The following is a 20,419-nucleotide window of genomic DNA, read 5'->3' as shown; positions in this document are numbered from 1 at the left end:
GAAGTTTGTAATTTCCACTTTGAAATGTCATACTTGATTCTCCCTTATAATTTTTTTTATCAACCCCTACAAAAATGTCCATTAATTATAATCCACATAATAACTCACACTTCCTGTTGCTGCAGGATTATTTCCCTGTTGTAGCAAACTGGCTCAAATTAAGATCCAACATCTGTACAAATTCCAAGTGGAATTAAGAACGAGGTACAAGCAAGTCCTTGAAAGCTATAAATACAGCACCTTTAAATTATTCACTGGCTCAATGGTGTGGTTGGCTTGTTTTTCATTAGGCTTCTAAATGTGAAGCACATAGCTTGTTGTCCTTGAATAATGTCAGGTAATAGTGAATCACAGCACAGCCTTCAGTTCAGAGCTTCATTGTTCGCTGCTGTAGCTAGCTGTTGTGTAAGAGTGCAAAATCTTTCAGCGGCGGAGGGGGCCATTGTGACCTGTCAGTAGTGATCACTGTCACTTGGTTGCCACACTAGACATGCATGCACATTCTGACGCACAGGTTGAAAGGGGCACTGCACATCCCAATGACTAGCCCTCAGGATCACCCAACACTGATGCCATTTTACAACCTCACCATCACCACCAAGTGCACTGTGGGCAGAACATACTGCTTGCTGCATGTGTTGGAACTGGGTGTTCAGTACTGGGGATTGGATTAAGCACAAAATTAAATAGAACACTACTGTGTTTTGTATCTCTATGAGGTTAAGTATTTCATTTAGAGACTAATTTGAGACGGGCAAGGTGACATTCTATTCAGAGTGTATGTTATGATCTCTGTTTATCAATTACCGTGATTCAATGCACGGATGCCAAAATCCATCTGCCACTTCGTAAATGTTATATACAACTTAATTCACCACATGCTAAGGAGAACCTGTTAGTCTAGTCAGGTGTGAGAAGTGACCTCCTCCAACTGTGGTCCAAGCTGGGGATGTTTAAACGTGTCAGGATATCAGCCTGCAGTGCTCCAAATGCACTGTCTAGAACGATTGCATAATTTCCTGATGCAGACATCCTATGCTACTTTTATCGCTCTTAAACACTGACAAAGGAATGAATTGAAAAAATTCTGATTCATATATACACCGAGTATAAAAAACATTTAGAACACCTGCTCTTTCCATGACATAGACTGACCAGGTGAAAGCTATGATCCCTTATTGATGTCACCTGTTAAATCCACTTCAATCAGTGTGTATTTTTTTAGCATTGAGACAATTGAGACATGGATTGTGTATGTGTGCCATTCAGAGGGTGAATGGGCAAGACAAAACATTTAAGTGCCTTTGAAGGGGTATGGTAGTAGGTGTATATAATTATATATTCTAACATTATTATACATGGGCCCCGTGTAGCTCAGTTGGTAGAGCATGGCGCTTGCAACGCCAGGGTTGTGGGTTCGATTCCCACGGGGGGCCAGTATGAAAAATAAAATGTATGCACTCACTAACTGTAAGTCGCTCTGGATAAGAGTGTCTGCTAAATGACTAAAATGTGCCAGCCGAACTGGTTTGTGTCAAGAACTGCATCGCTGCTCGGTTTTTCACGCTCAACAGTTTCCAGTGTGTATCAAGAATGGACATCCAGCCAACTTTACATTTACATTTACATTTTAGTCATTTAGCAGACGCTCTTATCCAGAGCGACTTACAGGAGCAACTTGACAACTGTGGGAAGCATTGGTGTCAACATGGGCCAGTAACAATGTGGAACGCTATCGACACCTTGTAGAGTCCATGCCCCGACGAATTGAGACTGTTCTGAGGGCAAAAGGGGGAGGGGTGCAAGTCAATATTAGGAAGGTGTTCCTAATGTTTGGTATACTCAGTGTACTGTATAGGTCTTATTCTGGTGACATGATAATCGATGCTTGGCTGCCGTTTGACAAATACAAATGAGTTCGCTATTTTGTCCATAATAATAATATCATCGTGTAGGCTATACGTGCGCTCTAGCCTCTAACGGTGCGAAGATAGCGCTGTTGGCTAGAGCGCACATGCCTATACCAGAGTGGGCACACTCACTATATAAAGCAAAACATTTTGTGAGAAAACTATCAGTAGAGTTGAAAATGCGATGGGAACCCATTTAACTTTTATTTTCAATTCGGCACATGGGAACTTAACCGCAAAAGGTATTCTATGTGCACTATGTCATCATGCACAACATTTTATCTGCAACAAGTCAATTTGATGGAAACACATCTGTGGTGGGAAAATGTGCATATTGTTTTTATGGGGATCTTAGAATATTCGCATGAAAATCTGTCGCCAGTTGGATGGAAACCTAGCTACTGTCTGTCATTCATGGTGCTAGATCTACCTCTGGTATATGTGGGTGTGGGTGGGTATGTAAATTAGTATGTACTGGTAGCCAGCATCAATATTTCCTTTCTCCAATGACCCATAGGCGATGATGACAGAGTAGTGCAAATGATGGTTACCGATAAACACAGAGTATAAAGACAAGGAGAGGTCATTGCACTAATGACCAGGAAATGTTGTTTCAGCAAAACAAGGGCAGAAAATCTTTCATAACTCAATACTGCAGTCTCAAAGTGAAACTCAAAGTAAAGGTCACAAAAGCACAGCATGTGTCCATAGTGAAGTTTGAACAAACTGTAGAAACCAATTTGGATTGGCTTGCAAGGCATTCGTGGAAGGACTCAAAATCATTTGAATATGCTCACTGCTTGGAAAATATACACAAGAAGGTATACATAGTATCTGTGGTGTTTGCTCAGACACAATGATGATAGAGACATCCTGTGTTCCACAAAATGATTTTCAGTCAGAACAGATTTTTTAAGCTCTTGTATTTATGTCATGCTACCAAATGATAACACCATGACAAAACTGAGGATGACTACTTGTCAACCTGGGGCAAGACATCCAAACTGACAAGGCTGTGTTTTTTTTGTCAGTACATCATAACAAAAATGACACGCTTTGGGAAAGTTTCTCAGTCTGTCCGAGTGCTCCACAAATCCAGAGGGTACACTTTAAACTTTCAAATGAAACAAAAGAACAGAAGCATACTGTCACATTACTCTCCACTAGATACGCCAGTGCCTTCAAGGGAATTGTATTTTATCCATCTTCATCCACTGGGTCAACTGTCACTGCGAACTGGTCCAGACCATTGAAAATCAATTCCATTTATTTATTTATTTTATCTCAGAACTCAATCATTCCACAAGGACAAATTCTTCACCATTACTAATTCAAGCATGCTCTATTTATGTGTTTGCTAAAAATATTATTACAGTGTTTATCACCCACCAAATTGAGAGTTAATGATCATGATATGATACTGCTGTGGGTAAAGGTTTCTAGCTATAGAGATAATTACGTCTTACAGTAGGTTCCACCACTCTGACCTAGCTCTGATTAAATCCAATTAATTATATATTCTAACATTATTATCTGCTCTCTTTAAATACACTTCCTACTCTGCCACCAGATCATATCCTAAATGAGTCTGGTTCTAGGTAAGACAGACAGACATTCTATGGAGGCTGCTCTTCTCTGGGGTCAACATATTTGACAACACTGGTCCCCAGTGCTAGGCCATCATTTTTAAAATGTATTTTTTATTTCTCCTTTATTTAACCAGGTAGGCCAGTTGAGAACAAGTTCTCATTTACAACTGCGACCTGGCCAAGATAAAGCAAAGCAGTGCGATAAAAACAACAACAACACAGAGTTACATATGGGATAAACAAAACGTACAGTCAAAAACACAATAGAAAATCTATATACAGTGTGTGCAAATGTAGTACGTTATGGAGGTAAGGCAATAAATAGGCTATAGTGCAAAATAATTACAATGTAGTATTAACACTGGAGTGATAGATGTGCAGAAGATGATGTGCAAATAGAGATACTGGGGTGCAAATGAGCAAAATAAATAACAATATGGGGATGAGGTAGTTGGGTGGGCTAATTACAGATGGGCTGTGTACAGGTGCAGTGATCGGTAAGCTGCTCTGACAACTGATGCTTAAAGTTAGTGAGGGAGATAAGAGTCCCCAGCTTCAGAGATTTTTGCAGTTCGTTCCAGTCATTGGCAGCAGAGAACTGGAAGGAATGGCAGCCAAAGGAGGTGTTGGCTTTGGGGATGACCAGTGAGATATACCTGCTGGAGCGTGTACTATGGGTGGGTGTTGCTATGGTGACCAATGAGCTAAGATAAGGTGGGGATTTGCCTAGCAGTGATTTATAGATGACCTGGAGCCAGTGGGTTTGGCGACGAATATGTAGTGAGGGCCAGCCAATGAGAGTGTACAGGTCACAATGGTGGGTGGTATATGGGGCTTTGGTGACAAAACGGATGGCACTGTGATAGACTACATCCAATTTGCTGAGTAGAGTGTTGGAGGCTATTTTGTAAATGACATCGCCAAAGTCAAGGATCGGTAGGATAGTCAGTTTTACAAGGGCATGTTTGGCAGCATGAGTGAAGGAGGCTTTGTTGCGAAATAGGAAGCCGATTCTAGATTTAACTTTGGATTGGAGATGCTTAATGTGAGTCTGGAAGGAGAGTTTAAGGTCTAACCAGACACCTAGGTATTTGTAGTTGTCCACATATTCTAAGTCAGACCCGCCGAGAGTAGTGAGTCTAGTCGGGCGGGCGGGCGGGTGCAAGCAGCGTTCGATTGAAGAGCATGCATTTAGTTTTACTAGCGTTTAAGAGCAGTTGGAGGCTACGGAAGGAGTGTTGTATGGCATTGAAGCTCGTTTGGAGGTTTGTTAACACAGTGTCCAATGAAGGGCCAGATGTATACAAAATGGTGTTGTCTGAGTAGAGGTGGATCTGAGAGTCACCAGCAGCAAGAGCGACATCACTGATATACACAGAGAATAGTCGGCCCGAGAATTGAACCATGTGGCACCCCCATAGAGACTGCCAGAGGTCCAGACAACAGGCCCTCCGATTTGACACATAGAACTCTATCATTCATGAGGTTGTCTTTATAAATGAGCAGCACTCAGAGTAGCAATGGGAATTATATCCTATCTGGGCCACCCGTGCTCTCATGCTGCAGGGAGAATAATTTACATTAGATTGAAGACATACAATTTTTCTCCAAACCATTCTATTGGTAAAATAGGCACTACGGATGCTTTGCTCTCTCTGCCATATTGTAAAAGGAATTTGAATGCAGTTAACCCATTGTTACTCCCGGTATGTCTGATCTATATCTTATATAGGGCATGCTGCTGCAGGGAATGAGTGTTTCCATGGGTTCCTGCTTTTTCTGGGACAAGCAGCAATTGCTGCAATGAAAGATCCCAGTGGTAGATAAATAGGCAAGCTAGAATAACTCTGAGAGGAGATATGGGATTGTGTCTGGTCAAGAGCACACCTAGGCTGGAGGTAAGATGTTTTAAATGGAATAACAAGACCACCAAACTGCTGTTTAGCATAAAACATTCTATAATATATATATACAAATATATCTTTGACAGCAGCCTCCATGTTCAGGTTCACTCTAAGTGTGTCTTTTGATATTGGTATTAAATATGCAGTTTGTTGAATTTGCCCTCCAGTGAACAGAATGGATTGAGCTGTATCTCATTATCATCTATTCTCCACTACACTCTTAGAAAAAAAGGGTTTTTCAAAGGGTTCTCCTGTGGGGACAGCCGAAGAACCATTTTAGGTTCTAGATATAACTTTTTTTCTAAGAGATGTAGACTGCAGATTGGCCCTCCATCCTCTATGAACTAAGAAATATCACACACACAGTTAAGGATGAACAAAACAAAAGACACGTTCCTCAGAATGAACAAAAAGTACAGAACATTCCTTCTTCTTCCCAATGGGTTGTAGTGTTAACAGCACCAAAGGTGTTTTATCAGTACATCGGTTGACATCTCCACTAGTCTCTCTCTCATCCCTGGTGTCTCATCCCAAGTAAACCTCCACATACAGTGCCTTGCAAAAGTATTCATCCCCCTTAGCGTTTTCCTATTTTGTTGCATTACAACCTGTAATTTAAATGGATTTTTATTTGGATTTCATGTAATGGACATACACAAAATAGTCCAAATTGGTGAAGTGAAATGAAAAACATAACTTGTTTCAACAAATTCTAAAAAATAAATAACGGAAAAGTGGTGTGTGCATATGTATTCAGCCCATTTGCTGTGAATCCCCTAAATAAGATCTGGTGCAACCAATTTCCTTCAGAAGTCACATAATTAGTTAAATAAAGTCCACCTGTGTGCAATCTAAGTGTCACATGATCTCAGTATATATACACCTGTTCTGAAAGGCCCCAGTCTGCAACACCACTAAGCAAGGGGCACCACCAAGCAAGTGGCACCATGAAGACCAAGGAGCTCTCCAAACAGGTCAGCGACAAAGTTGTGGAGAAGTACAGATCAGGGTTGGGTTATAAAAAAATATCAGAAACTTTGAACATCACACGGAGCACCATTAAATCCATTATAAAAAAATTGAACGAATATGGCACCACAACAAACCTGCCAAGAGAGGACCGCCCACCAAAACTCAAGGACCAGGCAAAGAGGGCATTAATCAGAGAGGCAACAAAGAGACCAAAGATAACCCTGAAGGAGCTGCAAAGCTCCACAGCGGAGATTGGAGTATCTGTCCATAGGACCACTTTAAGCCGTACACTCCACAGAGCTGGGCTTTACGGAAGAGTGGACAGAAAAAAGCCATTGCTTAAAGAAAAAAATAAGCAAACACGTTTGGTGTTCGCCAAAAGCCATGTGGGAGACTCCCCAAACATATGGAGGAAGAAGGTACTCTGGTCAGATGAGACTAAAATTGAGCTTCTTGTCCATCAAGGAAAACACTATGTCTGGCGCAAACCCAACACCTCTCATCAACCCAAGAACACCATCCCCACAGTGAAGCTTGGTGGTGGCAGCATCATGCTGTGGGGATGTATTTCCATCGTCAGGGACTGGGAAACTGGTCAGAATTGAAGGAATGATGGATGGCGCTAAATACAGGGAAATTCTTGAGGGAAACCTGTTTCAGTCTTCCAGAGATTTGAGACTGGGACAGAGGTTCACCTTCCAGCAGGACAATGACCCTAAGCATACTGCTAAAGCAACACTTGAGTGGTTTAAGGGGAAACATTTAAATGTCTTGGAATGGCCTAGTCAAAGCCCAGACCTCAATCCAATTGAGAATCTGTGGTATGACTTAAAGATTGCTGTACACCAGCAGAACCTTGAAGGAGCTGGAGCAGTTTTGCCTTGAAGAATGGGCAAAGATCCCAGTGGCTAGATGAGCCAAGCTTATAGACACATACCCCAAGAGACTTGCAGCTGTAATTGCTGCAAAAGGTGGCTCAACAAAGTATTGACTTTCGCTCAAGTTCTCTGTTTTTTTGTCTTATTTCTTGTTTGTTTCACAATAAAAAATATTTTGCATCTTCAAAGTGGTAGGCATGTTGTGTAAATCAAATGATACAACCCCCCCAAAAAAATCCATTTTAATTCCAGGTTGTAAGGCAACAAAATAGGAAAAATGCCAAGGGGGGTGAATACTTTCGCAAGCCACTGAAACTCCACATGTAGCTACTATTTTGTTGTCTTTTATCTCATGGCACCAGCTCCCTCTCCCAGGTACCCAGGGCAGTTAAAGAGGAGGAGGTGGTGTGGTACTGTACCCTGTGTTGTCCTTGTGCTGCTGACCCTCTGTGCTGTCTCTACAAAGCTGAAGCCAGGTGGCGTTCAAACATGACCTCAGAGCTAAGTTATTGTTGTGGAGCTATGCCCATAGCTGTACTATTGAAGCTCAGCTAGCGAAAACCATATGGCCCACTGATCAGGAAAAGTTTGCTTCAAACATGGTCATCATGAGAGGAATTCTCTATGGAGTTCTCAAAGGAAAATTAATTGCATGCCTTTGATTTTGGCTGAAATATTGCTCAGTGCATGTAACTAACAGTGAACGTTACTTCTGAGTGGATGAGTAACATAGTTACTCTCTTGGAATGGCCTATTTTGGAATTGTCCACAGTCTGACCCACGGGTGGTTTAGCAGGGGTGGTCTAATTCCAAGAAATTGTGAGCAGATCTCTCTGCGCTCCGTCCAACACCCCCACTGACAAATCACTGATGTTGTTTCAGGATTTAATCATAAGTCTGATTTAATGTTATTCGTTAAGACCCAGATCAGATGACAATCACATGGTGCTGCTGGTAGTAGTGCATCAGTGGGACTGCTCAGTTCTGTACGTACTGTGATAGAGCTTTACAGTGTTTCAATAGCACTGTGCTGGTTGAGTCATACGAAGGGCAGGGAGAGATTAGGAGCTGGTTTTCAACGCTATATAAATAATATACTGCTATAATAACGTTATCAAATAGAAGTATATCGCTGAAGAAATTGTGGTGCATGAAGACCCTGCTGCTTTTACTTCAGATATGGGGCATAGAGTAAGTTCTAAAAGATGCATGGTGGGGCTTTTTACTGTGGTTATACTGTATGTTCACAGAGCAGCTCGGGACTATTCCTCCTTTTAGGGCCAGATGCACAGACAGCCATGTAAAGTGTTTGTACATTATCTGAAGATAACAGCTTTAGTTTGTCTTTACTTATTTCAATCTAACTGACCAAGTGGTGCTATTATAATAAACCATGCATAAGTGAATGCATGGTGGCTACTAACCCAGTTCCACTAGCGCTAGCCTAGACTTCCACTATTACAGCATTATGATGGGTTTAATACAAAGTGAGATGGAGGAGCTCGGTGGTGATTCATGTCCACTGTCCTGTCCACCCTCCTCACTACAGCACATCTAAACTTCCATCCCATTGTGACTCAGTTCACCTCCACATTGACTAGCATGGTATAGTCAGCGGACCCCAGGGCAATGTTTTGGCATACGTCTGTCTCCCTCCACCTCTCTCTCTCTCTCCCTCCCTGCTCTGACCTCAGCCATAATGGACACAACCCTTCTATGTCTAGATCATCGTCCACAGTATACCCCAAACCCAGCCTGAGGCAAGGTGTTTCACAGCAAGAGACTCAGTTAAATTCTGGCCAGAAATTGGGTAGTAATGTGCAATAACACTGTACTTTACACTGCACAGACAATATTCCTATGAAAAATACCAAAACAATAAATTTCTTTCATATTGCACAGTGATAGTCAGTTCTTTAAGCTTGTGTATATTTGTACCTTTGTCTGTGTTGGTGGTGTACCGTACAGCCATATGTGTCAAGCTCTCGGGGGCTTACATTTTTCATAGAAGCCTACACTCTTTGAAGTAATAGAAAGCTCTGGTGAAATTAATTATGTTCTGTCACATATCAGGAGATATTGAGAGAAAGATATGGGCCGTGAGAGCTGATCTCTCCATAGTCTACACCACAGTGTAGCACTGTCCTGTTATGTGGCCTTCAGCCTATTGATTTTCTCAGCCAATAACACAGTCATGGCCGATGGGGATTTGTGACTATCATTACATCCTGACCCAACCAGGGGAGAGCTATAGAGTGACGGACGTTATTCTAATCACAGCCACTGTCTGACTGGCAATTCTAACAAGTGGCTCCTACACGTTACACATGTTATGTCTCCCTGTCATATATGTAATTGATCTATACGTAGGTCATCGCCTGACTCGATCATGTGATTCAAAGACATTGGTTTAACCCTTTGTAGATTAATGGCCATTTTTAAAAAGATACACAGTCTCCACAGACAACAAAAAATCCCAAAACGTGCCATTTACAAAAGAATAACATCTATAAACAAGCTATTATAGCACTCTCTATAGTGAGACACCATATGACTTCTCTCACTAGAGAAAAACCCTTCGAAAAGCATTTAAATAATGCAACTTGTTTTCTACCAACTCAGTTGATTTTATTGTTAGCATTGTCCCACTGTCAACATGATGCATCCTTATGTTACAGATGATCCTGTCTTACATGTTCCAGGTCTCATGAATAGAAAAAAAAAAACTGCTTTATCGTTAAGTGGGAGACATCTGCTATGTTCCATCTTCAAACTGAATATCCATCTGTTATGCAGGTGTTTTGAGGAAGCATGAGAATGCATTAAAGAATGAGTAGCAGTAGATCCATGTAAAATCCCATATTAAAGGGTTATGGAGTGAGGCTGAGAGAATAAAGAGTATCTTCTGAGATGAAAGAACGTACACACATACATATTACTGAACAAAAATATTAACGCAACACAACACAATTTCAAAGATTTTACTGAGTTTCAGTTTATATGAGGAAATCAGTCTTTTGAAATAAATTCATTAGGCCCTTATCTATGGATTTCACATGACTGTGAATACAGATATGCATCTGTTGGTCACAGATACCTTAAAGAAAATGGGCCTCACAATGGGCCTCAGGATCTCGTCACAGTATTTTTGTGCATTCAAATTGGCATCGATAAAATGCAATTGTGTTCGTTGTCTGTAGCTTATACCATAACCCCACCACCACCATATGGCACTTTGTTCACAACATTGGCATCAACAAACTCGCTCACATGACGCCATACACATGGTCTGCAGTTGTGAGGCCGGTTGGACGTACTGCCAAATTCTCTAAAATGACATTGGAGAAGGCTTACAGTAGAGAAATGAACATTAAATTCTCTGGCAACAGCTCTGGTTGACATTCCTGCAGTCAGCATGCCAATTGCACACTCCCTCAAAACCTGAGACATCTGTGGCATTTTAGAGTGGCATTTTATTGTCCCCAGCACAAGGTGCACCCGTGTAATGGTCATTCTGTTTAATCAACTCCTTGATATGCCACACCTGTCAGGTGGATGGATTATCTTGGTAAAGGAGAAATGCTCACTAACAGGGATGTAAACAAATTTGTGCACATCATTTGAGAGAAATAAGCTTTTTGTGCGTATGGAAAATATCTTAGATCTTTTTCTTCAGCTCATGAAACATGGGACCAAAACTTTACATGTTGCGTTTATATTTTTGTTCAGTGTACATACATATCATCCATTTAATAATTTACCTGACAGTAAAAAGGGTGAGTAATTAATAATTGTGTTATTGTCCAATAATGTTAGTGGACAAAATGTGCCCTCTTGATGTTAAATAGATGCAATGAATGCTCTAATTTAATAAATGTGAAAATGAATATTATAGAAGTGCTGCACATTGAAATGTCAGGCTTTGTAGCCTCTCTGGTCTAAGTCAAAGGTAATCCATGTTGGCTACTCTTTTATTTTCTCCCCCTTCTTCTTCTGATGTCAACTTCAAAGGGGAAGTGACATAAACAGAATCCCATTATATCTTGGCACTGGAGGTGTTATGAATGCTTTATGAAGGCTTCATGGAAGTCTGACTGATAATATTCACTTCAGATTTTCATGTCATTAACAGACATGGTTTTCAAAAACTAAGATCACTATGATTCAGCATGGAAATAGTGCAATATTCTTGGGAAAAACAAAACACAAAAATCTCACAGAAGGACAAATTTCAATTTGTAACTATACAAAACCATTACAATGAGAGAGGCGGTTTTGCATTTTTATAGACAAGCCCCCAAAGGCATCAAGCAAGCTCCAGATTTCCTCGTCTTTTTTCTCTTTATTGAGTTACACAACCCTCTGAGCAGCTAATTCTGTTTGCTGACACAGATTTGAATAGTCTGGCTGATCCTTAGAGAAGTACAGTTAGTGAGAAGTTAGCATGCCAAACGAGTGCTTCTGACACTCCCTGTGGCTTCCAGATGCATCCAGTGCTGCCAAAGGAAGTCAGCAAGACTTTGGAAGCCTGATCACTGTCTACAACCATTCTCATCTTGAATGAACCAGAGGCTTCCATTGCATGCCATTCAACAAAAACAAATGCCAAGACCTGATATTAGAATACACTCTCAGCTCCAACATGTTGAATATTAAATAAGCAAACAGATATATATATTTATTTTCAGGTAAAAAGGAAAGAAAAGCTATCCATAGCTAACTGTCTTCCATAAACAACGCAATACTGAACTGAACTGCAGGGTGCAGTTTAGGTAAATTATATCTAAGAAGGTTCCATGCCGAAGTAAAAACCTTTTATCCTGGGGTAGCTATCTAGCATCAAACTGATGTTGGCATTGGCTCCTCTATGAATTGAATAGATAAATACTCACACTAGAAATGGCAATACTGTATCTAATCACAATGGAATAATATGCTACTGAAATGTGATCATACATGCATGTCAGTCATGTGACAGACCGATATTCTGTCGAACTGATCACTATAATAGAGCATCCGGAGGCATTTCATGAATCCTGAAATAACTAAAAGCCATCCGCTCCAATTTAAGGTCAATATCTCCCCTGGCAATCAAATTAAATAGTCAGTTCCAGTAATTCATGAGAATTAATTCTATGAATCTAAAAGAGGAAAATTATTTTACCAAAGGTATCCTCACAGTCACAGTAAATGGATTTTGATACATTGTAAATCCAACAACTTGCAGCATAGGCTATAGCAAAATGATGCAACCAGATATAGGGGAGTTAAATAAAAACCAACAGTGGGATACACTGCAGGCTTATCCATGTGCACCCTCATTACAGACCTATCGCTGTGATCTTACAATAGTGCCTCAAGTGGACAGCAACTAAGATATAACACTGTTAAGTGCCATAAATTAACCATTTTTAATACAACAGCTACACTCAGGGCTTCTCTGTCAGAGGAATGTGGAATTGTCATACCAGATAAATATTAACATACAGCTTTTCAACAGAACAACAGCCACCTCTGTTGAATTGTATCCAAGGAAGGAGAAGCATTTCCTTCATATGATGACTGTGACATTGTCATGCCATTATTTCAAGCCTTTTGTGAACTATCTCAGCTATAGACAGACATGACAAGGTCACTGTGCTTCTTCGTATACATTACACATTTGTACTGTACCTATGCACCACTGTGTTTCATGTGTCAAGATACCTGCTATGCTGTTTAGATACGTTTCTCAATTTAGTGTAGATCTAGTTCAACCTGGCTGACCCTAACCTCCTCAACCCTGAAAAAAATGTAAAATGCTATTATTGTATACAATAGTGTACATCTGTCTGCTACAGTTTGTAGGAGATTTACAAAAAGCAGTGATATAACAGAGAACTGAATCCGTCATTTTGATTATTAGGCTATACAGCCATTACTGCAACAACCACCTATTTGAAATATCAATGGCTTCATCTAAAAATAAACTGGGGCTTGTATAGTCAAACTTACTCCACACCTACATACAGCAGTATTTCTATAGAATAATCTATTCTATGGTATCCTCCTAAACAACTTAAGCTCTATTCACAATCACAGTGGTGTGAAAAAGTTATTTGCATACAAATGAAGATATTATACCCAGAAAGAAAATAATGAACAGAAACTATAAAAAATATATATTCTCAATCTTTAATCACCCCAGCTTAAAATAAGCTGCATTGACACAACAGCATTGTAATGTTTCTATGTGAGTGGGTGTATTGTTGGGCTAGAATATTTTCTTATCAATTTTGAGCCAACCCTATGGCCTACCATGTGCAGTGAGCTCAGAAGACATGTGTGGGATGATGGTCTTCAAATGCTATAGCAATTAGCCTAACAATTAACCTACAATCAATTGTATATAATACTTCCTATATAAAACTGTTAAACATCATTTAAATAGGCGTCAAACCAATGTCACTGTGGATATAGCCCGTCAGTGCAGTAGCCGGCCAGAATGCATTGGTGGGGAGCAGTGTTGGTCGTTGTTGAAATGAAATACATTGCCATAATTTAGTATCGTGGTACTCACACGCATGTGTGACGGTGAAGCTGTTGGAGGATTCGAGGTTGTCTACATTGTAATTGAGATGGAAAGGTTTCTCCGTCACATTTTGATTGGTATTATACAACTGGACAGCGAATCTGAAAGCGCTGTGCTCCTGCACTGTAGAGCGCATAAAGAGACCACCTATAGAAGAAAGAGGAGATTACGAAGAATGTGACTTTGCATTGCCTAGTTCCTCTTATTATGTTTCATGAAAAGACAGTATGACGTCAATATCAGTCCTTATAAATTATTTTCAATCACTGTGGAAAAATCATCAGTCATATTTTACGCACCACATAACTAACCATTTCTTTATCTAGAATAAACACCACCCAATTAATTATACAGTGATTAACTTGTTAATGTATTATCTATACTGCCCATTGCAGTGGTGGAAAGTTCTGTAGGAAGATACAGTACTTAAATAGGCTATGAGCAACTTTGTGCAATTTCTACCCTTCCCCCACTCTAAAGCGCAGTGTTTCTCATAGGTGGCTATTACCCTACCTGTCGTTAGTGTAGGCTATTACTGATCAACTTGACAATGAATTTAGCAAATATGAATCCGTGCAAATGAAGTCAACACCACACAACACTGTCTTAATGTACATTTATCTCGTTTTATTTTCAGGCTAAAGAAAAAAACATGTTAGTTAGGCTATATCAAATATAACTTACCTATATTTATCTGATTTGGAAACGCTCCATACGATTTCCCAAAAAGCCACAACAAAAAAAGGACAATGGCTATTACGCGATGCCCCATTTTCTCCGACCTCTGAATTTAACTCCTCAAACGAATCTGATATAGGAAAACCATGTACACAAGCCTATGTGCACAGAAAATCCGCCAGATGTGGAAGGAGCTCTCACTGTGCACTACCAGTGATATACTACAGGTACTTTGAGGTGCGAGCCAAACCAGCAGAGCGAATCTTCTGCCGTTGAGAGGGGAAAAGCATAGACTTATCGCAAAGATGGTGGTGGAGCGAGAAGCGGATCTTATTGTGAATAAGGATCATCCAATTGGGCCAGCAGGGGGACGTTGATCAAACTTGATCTAATGTTGAATTACAACATCATCCTCCCCATCCCGCCACTGCAGACCTTGTGGGCTGGGAAGAAACTGCGCGGGCGCAGATTAGCGTTTGTCCGAATGGTGCCAAGAGAATCAAGATACCATGGTATCATCTAACATCTGATCTACTCTACTCAAGTGGGCTAGTTGAGGGAATGTCAAATTACTGGTAGTCTTTAATGCATAATCTATAACCTATCATCTGGTGAATATTAAATTCGTCTACATGAAAAAATGAGCATTAGTTTAAGTGATTTTTCTAAATATATTATTGACACTGATATTAAATGAATGCCAGGCAAATTGGTCACCCTCTCATCTCCTGTGTAAGTAGTCTATGGAGATATTCCTGAAGACATGCCAATGTTTTTAAAATCCCCTGAACTAAACCTGTAACCCAGCCCAGGTAGACTTCAAGTCCTATGAGTCAGTCAAATATCCCCAAAATAGTTGAGTGCCACTTGAAGTTTTCATAATTTCTCCCATGATTGCAGAGTCGTCTGCACTGCCTGCCTGTGAGGTATGTTTGGAGCGAATGTGATTGAGTCTGTCATTCATTCTGGGTTTACTGGATAATGTAAAACAGGTGCTGCTGCAGCGCCCCATCAATGCCCACGCCTTATCAGACCCCTCTTCATCAAGTCCTACTGTGCCTCTAGTCACAGGAATGCACCCAGAGTGGGGTATGAAATCGCTCCCAGCGGCGGAGAGCTCTTGTCAACCTCAGAGGTAAACATAACATTGTAAACGTAAATCCGAGACACTCCAATTAGTATGATAAGGTATATTACATTTCATATGGTATGTATTAATTTGTGGATGTCCATCCCATTTCGTATGATATATTACCAATTACAATTCGTATGATATGTTACGAATTGCAATTCGTACAATATGTTACAAATTACAATTTGTTGTGGCTAATGTTAGCTAGGTGGCTAATGCTAACGTTAGCTAGGTGGCTAACATTAGCTAGGCTAGGGGTTAGGGTTAGCGGTTAGGGTTAGGAGTTAGGTTAAAGGGTTAGGGTTAGGGGAAGGGTAAGCTAACATGCTAAGTAGTTGCAAAGTAGCTAAAAAGTATTAAGTCGTTGCAAAGTTGCTAATTAGCTAATATCCTAAAGTTGTCCGTGATTCAAACACACAAACATTGGGTTGCTAGACATTTGCGTTATACGCCTACCCATCCACCCCAACCAACCGACTTAGTGCAGTTATAAAGGTATTACACCATCTTCTCTAACCACTATACATACCGTAGCACACAGCCTCTCACTATACTGTAGGGATGTGATCCTTCAAAACAATGAGAATTCACACTCCAGCACATCTCTATCAAACCACTATGAATAAAATGGCTTTGAATAAGATTATATAGATTACATTAGTGAAGCTCTTTGTGTTCAGAGAGTCAGTGTGTACTGTGGAGAGCCAAAGGCAAGTCAGCCAATCATTACAGCTTCCTGTCAGGACAAGGCCGATGCAGACCAAGTCTAGCAGAATAGGTCAGACTGTATTGATCCAGATCAATCAGAGGGATTTAAATGCTTGGCAATACAACGCTGATGTTAATTTACAGTTCACTCACTGATCTAGGGCCAGAGCAGTGGTGCTGTGCTGCACAACTGTTGGGCGATTCCCTTCCAGGAGCAAAAGTGTTTTCGCTTTAGAACATCTACAGTATATTGCCTCTGTAAGACATCACAGATTTGATGAACTACACAATTTTCAGTTTGAATAGCATGTCCCTTTCAGCTCGGCTGTGGAAAATTATTCAATTTGTTCCTGTGCACTCGAAAACAAACACAGACTTAATTTGATTGAGCTTGTGGCAAAGCTGGCGCTTTACAGTCACTGGGGTGTGTCTGTCATCATGATGAGAGCCATCAGAGACAAACTCATCCAGAGATAATATACAGGAACACTCTGAAATGAACCGTTTTTATACTGCATCTCCCTTTGAAAGGAGAATGGTGTGATGATGATGATGTTACTAGGTCTAAAACATCTCAGCAGGGAAAAATATGGAGAACAAGGACTCCAGGGTCAAGCTAAATAGGTTGGGAAGAGAAAGTCAGGGAGATGAGCAAGAGGAGGTGACAGGCAGTCAGGGAGAGATTCAGCATGACGCTAAGGCCTGTCTGTCCTCACACGCTCTCTGAAGACATGGAAATGTGCTTTAGGCTTTTAAACAATGAGCAGCCAGCTGTGCATTCTTTCCACGCAATAGTGAATTCAAGATCTAAATGTATGTACTGTTGGTGTTGATTCATTATATGCTGCTATTACTCTTCTTATGTGCTGTTTGCATCATTAAAAATAGGTTTGGTGCAGACAATGGTCTATTATGCTTGCTTGAGACATTTTCTTCGAATTTTCCTAAGCATGCAAAGGCGGTTGCAAATATCTGGCACAGCTATCTTTTCATTATAATGAAACACACAATGTGTGTGAATTCAACAAGACCCTACTGAGTGTAAATGCCAGTGTGCCATTCCAGCACCTCCTAAGGACTTTAAGTGAACATGCCATTTAGACACGGTTGACCATATGGTACAATTAATGGCACAGTCTAATTTTGGCATACCCTCAATGCTAGCTGTATTTAGCTCTGTGATGACATCACACAAACAACCCATATCCCCCAGGCTACATACTGTTGCAGGGAAATGTTTATATTTTCTTTAAATGCCAATATGTTTTATGCAATCCCAGTTTACCAGCAGAAGAGACAAACATTAATTTTGTCATCCATAGAGAAGCAGAAAGAATATCACCACTACGTGACAGATCTACCATGTCTGACTACAAACTTTCCAGTGTATTTCTGCAGGCTGGGGCCTGACTGGCTGGTGGAGATGTAACCATCAGAAGTTGATCATAAGCCGTTTCCATGGTAAGACTTTGTGCAAGGTAGTAATGTCTCTAGGGATACGATTCTTAAAAGTAGTGGCCACCTTTCATCAGTGAGGGCTTCTGATTTCTAATTTACATAGCCAAATCCCTGTTCTAGGATATTACATCTAATTCATATTGACTAAAGCTGTCAATATACTGTAGATGAAGTGAGATGTTTTTTTCATTTGGTAATGGTTTGTTAGAACCCACAGAATTACACACAAGTTGTAAGCCTGGGGGAGTGGACTGGCCTATATACAGCCAGCCAGGCAAATGCAGTGTTCCACATTTGCACTATGAGCAGAGTGCAAACCGCTACAGTCAGACTCAGACCCATCTGCAATTCTAGAGTAATTATATCAGTAAAAAGTTATTTTACTTCCCACTTGTTTCTCCAGCTGGTTTATTCTAAATAATTTGCCCTTTAATTTAATGGAGCATACAATGTAATAGAATGAGATTGCAGTCTAGGGGCAGACAATAATATGGTTTGCTATTTTTGTCAACTTGTTTAACTGTTTTTGAAGTAACTGTTTGATAATTCTCCCAGAAAAGCAGTTGACATATAGAAGACATACAAATCTTTTTTCTGTCAGCATCCTCAGCTTGGAGGTGCTGCCTGTGTGTCTGAGGATGAAGGCTTGTTTATTTTACATCACGTCTCCTGTTTTGCCTTCATTACTCTGAGCTAGAGCCTGTGAAATTGGATGTGGGCCTTGCCAGGCATGTGACTGTTTGCAGCGGCTCTGTCTTTCACATTCAAGTTCACATTACGGCCAAAGCCTGCCAGGGAAACTGGCAAGTGCACGGCAGAAGTGTTCTGATGCATGAGCAGCCTAATTTTCCTCGGGCAGATAAAGAAGATGACGGTTGGCGTTGGCTAATTAAAGATGAGAAATCCACTGGTAAACAATGTCTCTCTATGTAAACAGAGCACAGTGGATCTTCTGTCATACTGTTTAGCTTTGGTGTTAGAGAACAAGAGATGGGGTAGCAAATCAAAGTGAAGAGAACGTGACATAACCAGTGATGTCATCTGATGGGGGGCTGTCCAGTAGAGCAGAATATGACCCACATATTTGTTTTTAGATATGCCACTTGTCTTTGATTGGTTGCTAATATTGGAAAGGAAAGTCATAGTAGCAGCCTACTGATGCATCTCAAAAACGCCTTAAATCTATAGACTGTACAAGGATAGGTTTACATCTGATGTATTCCATCGTTTTCCAACAAATACTGTATATTGTCATAGACGTCCTAATGCTGAGTTCATGTGCCTAGTAGTCAATTTTATAGTTTGTTGCATGTACCCATGAGAGGGATACATTTATTTTTGTGTTCACCTGATAACATTAACATTATGGTGTCTTTTCTCTTTGACAGTATTTGACAGCAGAACAACAAGAGGAGACTTGTTCTCTGTTTAGGGTACTGTAGTGAAAGGTCAGAGGATAAAATAACATATTGAAGCAGATGGAAGGCTATGGTTGGGATTCCTCAGTCTCTGAACCTCCTATAAACTCCTCTGGCAAATTAGCTGGACTTAATACAGTGCCTTCAGAAAGTATTCATACCCCTTGACTTATTCCACATTGTGTTGTGTTACAGCCTGAATTCAAAATGGATTACATAGATTTTTTCTCACCTATCTACACACAATACCCCATAATTACAAAGTGAAAATATAGTCGGACATTTTAGCAAATGTATTGAAAATGAAATACAGAAATATCTAATTTACATACGTATTCACACCCGAGTCAATACTTTGTAGAAGCACCTTTGGCGGCGATTACAGCTTTGAGTCGTCTTGGGTATGTCTGTATCAGCTTAGCACTTTCCTTGGACATTTACTCAAGCTCTGTTAAGTTAGATGGGGAGCGGCTGTGAACAGCAAGCTTCAAGTCTTTCCACAGATTGGGATTCAAGTCTGGACTTTGGCAGGGCCACTCAAGGACTTTCACATTCTTGTTCAGAAGCCATTCCAGTGTTTCTTTGGCTGTATGCTTGGGGTCATTGTCCTGTTGGAACATACATCTTCGCCCTAGTCTAAGGTTGTTTGCACTCCGAAGCAGGTTCCCATCAAGGATTTTCCTGTATTTAGCTCCATTCATTGTTCCCTCTATCCTTACCAGTCTCCCAGTCCCTGCCGCTGAAAAGTATCCCTGTAGCATGATGGTGCCACCACCATGCTTCACAGTAGGGATGGTGTTAGACGGGTGATGAGCTGTGCCTGGTTTTCTCCAGACATAGCGCTTTACATTCAGGCCAAAGTGTTACATTTTTGTGTCATCAGACCACATAATCTTTTGCCTTATGCTCGGAGTCTTTCACGTGCCTTTTTGCTAACTCTAGGAGTGCTGTCATGTGCCTTTTTCCTCAGGAGTGGCTTCCGTCTGTCCACTCTCCCATTAAGCCCATATTGGTGAAGTGCTGGAGAGACTGTTGTCCTTCTGGCAGGTTCTCCCATCTCAGCCAAGGAACTCTGTAGTTCTGTCAGTGGTCATTGGGTTCTTGGTCACCTTCCTGACCAAGGTCCTTCTTGCCCGGTTGCTCAGTTTGGCCGGCTCTATCCAGTCTGGGTAGTTCCATATCTTTTTCCATTTCCCAATGA

At 40.7% G+C, this 20,419-nt stretch overlaps 1 protein-coding gene across 1 annotated transcript in view; it reads right to left on the bottom strand.

Moving 5' to 3' along the window:
* LOC123492247 (glutamate receptor 3-like) overlaps positions 1-14,919 on the bottom strand; it is a 40,255-nt gene extending 25,336 nt beyond the window's left edge. The window contains exons 1-2 of the mRNA XM_045224619.1: positions 14,509-14,919; positions 13,813-13,971 (exon numbers count right to left, since the gene is read on the bottom strand). Coding sequence (XP_045080554.1) covers positions 13,813-13,971; positions 14,509-14,596 — 247 coding nt within the window. The 5' untranslated portion in view covers positions 14,597-14,919. The remainder of the gene's footprint in view (positions 1-13,812; positions 13,972-14,508) is intronic.
* Between the last annotated feature and the right edge of the window lie 5,500 nt (positions 14,920-20,419).

The sequence above is a fragment of the Coregonus clupeaformis genome, chromosome 13, assembly GCF_020615455.1.
Source record: "Coregonus clupeaformis isolate EN_2021a chromosome 13, ASM2061545v1, whole genome shotgun sequence".
NCBI lineage: Eukaryota > Metazoa > Chordata > Actinopteri > Salmoniformes > Salmonidae > Coregonus > Coregonus clupeaformis.
Note: the sequence above shows the minus strand (reverse complement) of the source record. Positions and strands in the feature narration are given on the sequence as shown.